Source organism: Eufriesea mexicana, unplaced genomic scaffold, assembly GCF_001483705.2.
Source record: "Eufriesea mexicana isolate 0111107269 unplaced genomic scaffold, ASM148370v2 scaffold2913, whole genome shotgun sequence".
NCBI lineage: Eukaryota > Metazoa > Arthropoda > Insecta > Hymenoptera > Apidae > Eufriesea > Eufriesea mexicana.
Window position 1 is genome coordinate 414,638 of NW_016910993.1, and position 8,728 is coordinate 423,365.

Genomic DNA, 8,728 nt, shown 5'->3' on the forward strand with positions numbered 1-8,728 from the left:
ATTAAATAAATTTCAAATAATTATTATCAAAACTTCTTAATATGGATTATTCAGATCTTCTATATAACATTGATATCTTCAATCAATACTTACATTATTAATAATTCTATAATTTAGATATTGACACTCTATAAGTGGCCAAATAGAAGAAATAATGTAACATTTACATAATAATAAAATAAAAATATTTGAAGAAGCATAAGAATCAGATTTTAAGCAGCAGGTATATTTCATTTATTTTATTGTACCTTCTTTTCCTGGTTTTTCAGTATTCTTAGATTCATGGTATTGAACCATACTGTAAACTTCAAAAGGATTGTAGAACTGCCGTTCCATTTCCAAGAAGAAATAAGTGATATATTTTCCTTTTGTAAAATACTCATCCTTTAAGCTTTTATCATTTTTTTCATAATCAATTAGAAGTTCATTTTCATCTTCTGATGATTCCTCAAATGAATCTTCTGTTGACTCTGCAGAGAAATCACTATCTTCACTATTCTCTTGTGATATCACATTTGTTTCTTTTAATAAAAATTGATGTGTTTTTTGTAAGCAATTTATAATGTCAGAATTTGGTACAAAATTTGATAATTTTAAAGAAGTAGTGTCAGAATAAGATGCAAAATTTGCAATTTTTGGTAACGATTCAGAATGTTTTGATAAATCACTTTTATTTAACAAATGTACATTTTTAATGCTATAATCGTCTCTTAAATATGCAATTTTCTTATCTAAATTCCTATCTGAACCACACTTAATTTCTTTTTTATCCTTTTCTATATTAATATTTGTTGCACTAGATACTTTCCTATGTCTTTGAATGTTTGATATATTTGTATACAAATTATTAGAATTATCATTTTGTTTAGAACTTTGACTGATATTTAATGCATTGTTACTTAATTTAACAACAACATTTTTGAAGTGTTGGTTATCACATAAGTTTTTATCATATTGCAATTTAGACACAGCTCCTTTTCCACAACTAATATCATGGGATTCAGTACTTAAATTTTGAGTATATTTTTCAGAAGCTTCTCCAAATTTCAAATTTTCTTTTGTTTCCTTTTCTAGTTTGCCACTTTTTTTTTTAAATGGTTTAAATAATTTATTGAGAAAAGAAATTTTCTTTGGTTTAATATTTAGATTAGACATATTTATAATATAATTTTTAAAAGAATGCTTGATATGTGTTTTTATGTCGAAGATTAGGTGTTAACCGACTGTCAGCAAAATTCACACTTCCTTTCACAAGCAGAATAAAAGTAATCTTTGCAGACTTAGTGTAGAAAAAGTGGGGATGAGCAAGGTCACTACCTCATTCACTTACAATTAGATTATAGAATTGGTAAAAAAGGGAACATTATAATGCATGTTAAATGAGTAATAGAATGATTTAGAAAAAATAATTAAACAATCATTAATTAATTGATTGAACAATGAATCATTTACGCAACTCCAAATAATCTATCAATTTGTACTGCTATTTCACTCAAATTTAATGAAATAATGAAATGTAATTAAGAAAACCTGAAATTCTTAATAAGATATATGATAATTCTTACCTTCAATAAATGTACTTTGTCGCTCTTTTCCTGTAAAAACACTATTCTTTTCTATATTTTCTTGAACATTATGTGTACTATTTGCTATGTACATTTCTTCTTTTTCTTCTTTTTCTACCATTACATCTGTTTGACAATTTCCATTTGCAGATGCTACATCAGATTTGACAGATGCATGGCTTAATGTAGTTGAAGATAATCTACTAACAGTCAAACTCTGTGGCGGTGTTCTACTGCGTTCAGTCATTGCACAGCATAATGAAAGTTTTGTACTAGTGTGAGATCCATGTTGTGAATTTTCCATTTTAGAATTTTTATTTGAATTACCATCTTTGTAAGATGTTTCTAGACATCCAATCTTGGTCTTTTTATTCATAAGCATACAGCAAAGAGATTTCTTTTTTTGCTTTGATTTAGGAGAAATATTTGCTTTAGCATTTGTTGTGCTAGGTATATCAGTTTCTTCACACTGTTCCATGATATTTGCAGTTTTATATTTTGAGTACCATATAATTAATTCACTATTAATGAATAAAGTATTTTAATACTGCTTATGTGAAATATATTATTTAGAAAAGTTTGATAAAGTCAATCTGTTATAAATGTCACTAATAAATGAGTCAAAACACAGGCATTTATAATTTTTTTGTATAATTATAATTAATTTTCTTTTAATGTGACTTAAAAGAATTCCTTTAATATTTATGCTCATTAGCAGTATACATACTTTGAATAGAATATAGCCTTTGTATGAACAATGTGCAATTATATTAATAATATGTATTTTACTATATATAATATAGACTAGAATTATAAAACAAGATATTTATCTTGTTAACATCTATAATACTTCATCATATTAATACGTTATCATCAGTATATTTCTCATATTTAAAGAAATATATTTAATATTATGTCAATAAATAATTGCACTTCAAATATTAATAAATTTAACACTTTCATATTGAATAATTTATAGAATAATTAGAGTAAATGTAAATAATACATATTTGTAAATATAATATTTAGGATAACAGTTCAGTTTCCACTTCTTAATTTTTTTCCTGTGGCATAAAATTCATTTTCTTTGCACATACATATTCTTTCATAATTATTTAAAGGAACTATAGTTGTACATTTTTCAATATTATTGTGCTACAAATCAAATTTTATAAAAAAAACATTGTGCTCATTAAAAATCAGAGGTTAATTGGACTCAACTTGTATACACTTTTCTTATATTATTACGAAATTCACTTTGACTTTGAATCTCACATTGACTATGCATTGACACGTCATTCACGCTAAAATCCATAACAAACTGCATTGTGATTGAAAATACTTGAAAAACGATGATTAACTCTAACTTCTGCCTCCATTTTTAAGTGAAAAGTAAAACAAAAAATGTAACATATATGTTGTATTTTCAAAAACTCCGTATGAATTTTGTTATAATTATCATTTTAGCAATAATTTGTTCCTATTTTGGCTGAAATTGTCACAAATCCAAATACCGTATCCTTCACCGCTTCGGCGCTGATTTCTGAACTTGCGCAGCTGTCAATCAAGCAGACGACAATATTATCACATTGCAATATTTTATGTAAAATTTCATATCTTTTAAACTAATATTTAATATAATTGATATAATGACGAAAGAAATTATTAATACTTGACAAAATTTTTTACCAATATTTAAAAAAGTTATATTTCTTACCTAACTGAAAGCATAATTGTCAAAACGAGCAGACGACGTTCATTGGCGCCTTACTGTTGGCAGGAGCCATCTGTGACGCAATATACTTCATGTACTAAATGTTGCATATAAGTATACAGATATACTTCACTGGTTAGTGTCGTTTGGCGGGTTGCGTCACTATAACGTTTGTTTACATGACAATAAGTGTACGTTGAAAGAAATGCGAATAAACCATTGAAATATGATAGAAGATACATATATTCATTTAAAATAATTGTTTCATTACAAATAAAAAAAAAACAGCTGTCTGTTCGATCTTTATAATTTTATATTTTACAAGTCAATTATGTAAACAACATGTAATTAATTGTAAACAAACAATCGTGCGTGATTAATGAATAATAGTGTAAAATATATACTATATTTCAATCATAGCAGTTATATTAAATTATTAATTGTATAAATTCATGTATTTATTAAAGAAGATTCCAGAAAGACGCAGAAGCAATACTATACACATGTAGGGAATAAATTGCATATCAAGTATATTGCCGCGGTTTTCTAAACATTCGTTCGATGTTACTCATTGATAAAAGCGATGTAATATAGATTCGTCGACCATTAAGATTTGATTATAGTGAATTTACTATAGAACTAGATATTGGATATCGTCGAACCATCTTAACAAATAGCAAACATAGTAATAAAAGAAATGCCACGGCATGGTAAGTATTAATGACGTATTTAATTGTATAATTGTTGATATCACAATATTTATTAAAATCTATATTATAAGTAGTAAAATAAATTTATTAAATAACTTCAAACTTTTATCAAAATTATTTATTTCATTTTATTTCTGTTAAATTATTTACATGTATTCTTTTTATTTGAAACTTGAAATATATACAAAATAATATCTATAAGGATATATATATGTGCGCATCGCGTGCGCGCATACACATGCCCAAATATATATATACATACAATTGTATATAAATTTTAAACTTCATAAATATTAGAAACTAAAAATGGCAAAGAAAAAAAGAGAATGAGAAACAACGAAAAAATATTTTCTAGATATACATACGAAATTAAAAAAAAACTTATTAATTAACAAATAGAAAAATAATAAATAACATGTTATTTTATATAATTAAAAATCTCTGTTTTTAACAATAATTTTAGACTAAATACTATGTATCTTTTTTAAGTTACACTAAACTATAAAGTATAGTCACTAAAATTTACACACGCGCTTTTACATGACGAACCGAATATATGGGCAGAATTCTAATGAAAGAAAATTTCATAGATATAGATCACGAATGTGGGCGGTGTTAAGGGTAGCTTTAAGTTTTCAATCATATTTGACAATATTAACATCAGTCATGATATTGATTATATCTACAGCACATATAGTTGTAAATGAATTTAAGCACAAAAGTAGTACTTGAAGTACTAATTATATTTTAAATCAAGTTTCACAAACGATCGCGAATAATCTGTAATGGATTTTAAATGTTTCTTTTGTGAATTTCGTTTTAAGAATTTATTTGAATCTCAATCAATTTGAATCTCATTTAATGTCAATATCAATGACGTAATATTTTTTATAACATTTAATATAGCAAACAAATTCGAAATACGGATATGTATCTTATACGATCAAACTCGTTAAACAACTTATATCACTACATATTTAAGAAAATTTTAATAAATATAGTAATAATTTTCTAAAAAGAGATCAAATAATTAAATATTTTGATTATTATATGGCAAAGTAGTAGTAAGAATTCGTAAAAAAAATTATACATGTACAAGGGAGAACGTATGATTGCGAATGAGTGAATGAGAAGGGCTAATGAAAGAGGGAATAGGATAGAAACGTAATTCGCGCCGCCACCGCGAGGTGTCAGCATTGCATGCGGCTCGCTCGCTAGCGGCCACCATTGTTGAAATTCTGCTTTGGTTGATGCCCCGACGATTTTTTGACCGAAAATCGTAAATTCGCCAGCCCCTGGCAAGGGCCCTGTGCGGAAGGTGCGTATCCCGTGGTAATCCTGTGACTATGCCAAAACTATAGCAACCGTCAGTGGCATGTTTCGCGATAAAAAGCTCACCGGGGAAAGCCAGTGAAATCGAGTGTGCCCATCGATTTACGCGAAAGAAAGAGGCACCCATGTCCGTGTCGTACGTCTTGTCGGGGTGTTGGTGTTGTGTGCGCTGCCTGAATTGTGCATGGTACGTGCGTGCATGCGTGCCGGTACAATGCAACGCGTCTGCCTCGCGCACCATGCAATCTGTCGATCTTAGATCCTGTTGTCTGAAGTGAAAAGTTTGATTAGCTAAGTGTCTCGAAAGTGAGATATTTGGGCGTCAGATAGAGATCGCGCGAGTAACTTGCAATTTTTGAATAAGTGCACGTTGTTCCGCGTGTCGGCACACGCGGCTCGCGCCTTATCGACGATACTGTCCAGGTGCGGGAACTACATCTCTGCTTAGTGTTTCATTGTGTGTGTGCGTGCAGTTTCACGGGTTTAGATGTCTTCTTTCCACGCTTTGCACGTTGTGCGTGCATAGGCGTGTGCACGCGCGAACGCACGTCATTGATATATGTATGCATACGCGCGCCCGTGTGTATTTTCTATGGGTGTATATGCGCGGCTTGGTTAACGTGCTTTCTTCGTATATATGCGTGCTCTGGTGCGGTACGTGTACGCACACTGCATGCCATTGGAATTCACGAAAAAGTACATGAACTGTATCCTGCTACCACGCCGTTGGATGAGGAAATCGAGATACACAGTGTTACACTCGCATACCCATCGCTCCCCTCGTGGGTAACATCGGCTACGAAACATTTACAGTGTTATTCCTTATATCGTGCTTCTGTGGAAACCGTTAGAATTTCTTCCTGATATTATTGTGACAGTTTCTTTGAAAGATATAGCGTTGAATCCACGATGAAAAAATTTCAAAATAAACGGAGCTTAGTGCTTTTAAAATTGTTAAATGTATCAACGTTGACACCCTGACAAATACTGTGATTTTTCTTCATTATCTCTCGACATTTGACAATTGATTTTTAATATTTTGTGTTTTATGTATTTTAGATGTCTTATTGTTTAAATACTGTGAAGGGGTACTTTCAATTATGTGCTGGAGTTATATTATTGTTGGAAAAGTAAAAACATTTTTCCTTCATTTAGCTGCTTCTTATGAACTTTTAAAGTTGGTATTATAGCATAATAGTAATGCTATATTAAAAAACAAATGTATTAAGATCATTGATCATATGGCATTCATTCATAATACTAGAAATTGTAAAAGTGTAAAGACAAACAATATTTAGAGATGTAAACAGTGCAATTATAAATTTTGTTGCAGAAATGATTTGCGCTTTGTAAAATATGTGAATGATATATTTTTATATAAAAGAATAGTTTTTTTTTTATATTTGGAACCAAGTGAAATAGATAATATTTAAAAGTACATTTGTTATACTGTACAAATTTATACAACTATATAAATTTTTATATATTATTACAGTTATATGTATAAATATTTATTGTTAATAGCATTTTTTAATTTGTCATTTGTTTTTTTATTTGTTTACTATCAGTATTATTTCAATATTTTGATACTACATTTCACTTTTGTGATAATAATTAATTGTGCAATGAATAAATATCTTATTATTTGTTATTGTAAAGAAACTAATTTGTTCATATGTTTTTTTATAATTTCACAAATTGGAAATACCTTAATGATATGTTATAAAGAGGAACAATACAAATATTTTTAATTTATTAAATAACCATTTATGTTATCAATATATACACAATATTAAAGAGCAAAGCGTAAATATTGTAGATCAGTATTATGATGTAAATTGCCAAAATACATGGATTGTTTCCAGCAATGGTAAACATAATTTTTAGCACCTCTTTCACATATAACTTAACAGAAGAAAGAAAATAATTTGAATATCATTCTTTTAATATATAGTATTAATTTTTATTTAATTCTTTAATTTTATTTGTACTTTCATTAGTAAATAATCTTTTAAATTGTTGGTTATAAGATAAATTATAATTATAACCATAGTTTTCAATAAAAATGTTTGTTTACAGGGCCATTCATACTTGAAGTTGCGCCAAAATGGGCGCTACCAAATGATTTAATGCAGTGGGATTACATACAAGAATTGGTAGCACATGGTGGTGTGCCTGACGTATATGGTTTACGTCATAAGGAAGAAAATATAAGTGCGTCGGATTTAGACTTAACTTATGTTAATCAATTTATAAACTTCTTACAACCAACAAACAATAACAAGCTAGCAAATTCTGATATACAAAAGGGAACAGTTGATAAATGCTTATCAGAATTTCCAGAACTTGTGCTTAAAAATCACAAGGAAAATTATAGTACCTGTCACAGTGACGATAGTAAAATAAAAACAACTAATTTATTGAATACTAACAAAGCCACAGCCACTTATTCATTTTGCAAAGACAAAAGTGAAAATTTATCTGAAACAAAAGAGGAAATTGATCATTATCATAAAATTATTGACTGTTTTTCATGTTTGTCAGAACAATCAAACATACAAAACCTTACACAGTACAAGACATTGTCTAAAATTTTGGAGCAGTATAAAAATACTTATAACCTTCTCTGTGCTTCTGAAGAAGACAAGCCACTTAATTTAGTAACAAATTTGAAAGATAATAAAGTTTACAGTAATAAACAGAGTGAAGATAGAAAGAAACTGTGCAATTTTACAGATGTAAAAATATCTTTAAAGGACTGTGCCATTTCAGATCAAACAAATCATTCCTTTAATATAGAAAATTGCTATAACATAAAGTACAAGGAAATAGACTATGGTTTATTAAAATTCTCAGATCTAGATGATTTATCTCCTAATTTAAAAACTGATAAAACGTTACTTAAAGCTCCAAGACATAAATTATGTAAAAATTTAGAAACAAACTCAGATTGTGTACCAAATAAATATTTAGAGCAAGAAAGTATTCTTGCTCTTGACAAATATTTGAATGATAAAACTTCATTGCTTCTATGTGAAAAAAAGAATACAGATTTCTCTTTTACACATTCGTCTCTGAATGTCAAAGATACAAGTATTAAAAGTGAATCTTGTTTGGACGAACAGATAAATAAGTTAAAGAACACATATTTTGTAAATACTTGCAAACCAATATTAAGTAATTGGGAGGATTTCGAAATGTCAGGACAATATCCAGGTCATAGCCGACCTCCGGTTGGCACACCTCCACCTCAGACAGTTTGGAATCATCTTACAATGGCACAGGGTCAAGGTAACACTCTTAATATAAAGTAATTAGCACTATATTTTTTATATAATAAAAATATATTTATTAATTTCAGGCTTGAACATTCATCCAACAGCTTTGTCAGGTGCTGCATTGAGTTC

At 28.7% G+C, this 8,728-nt stretch overlaps 2 protein-coding genes across 3 annotated transcripts in view; one reads left to right on the forward strand and one right to left on the reverse strand.

Moving 5' to 3' along the window:
• INPP5E (Inositol-3-phosphate synthase) overlaps window positions 1-2,043 on the reverse strand; it is a 4,322-nt gene extending 2,279 nt beyond the window's left edge. The window contains exons 1-2 of one of the 2 annotated variants that reach the window (XM_017904519.1): window positions 1,566-2,043; window positions 249-470 (exon numbers count right to left, since the gene is read on the reverse strand). In XM_017904519.1, the coding sequence (XP_017760008.1) occupies window positions 249-470; window positions 1,566-2,043 (700 nt within the window). The remainder of the gene's footprint in view (window positions 1-248; window positions 471-1,565) is intronic. The other variant, XM_017904518.1, reaches the window with a different exon arrangement.
• A 3,784-nt stretch (window positions 2,044-5,827) lies between these two features.
• The window catches only part of LOC108550696 (uncharacterized protein CG5098), a 6,330-nt gene continuing 3,429 nt past the window's right edge, over window positions 5,828-8,728 (forward strand). Inside the window, exons 1-3 of the mRNA XM_017904507.1 lie at window positions 5,828-6,017; window positions 7,401-8,612; window positions 8,683-8,727. Coding sequence (XP_017759996.1) covers window positions 5,885-6,017; window positions 7,401-8,612; window positions 8,683-8,727 — 1,390 coding nt within the window. The 5' untranslated portion in view covers window positions 5,828-5,884. The remainder of the gene's footprint in view (window positions 6,018-7,400; window positions 8,613-8,682; window position 8,728) is intronic.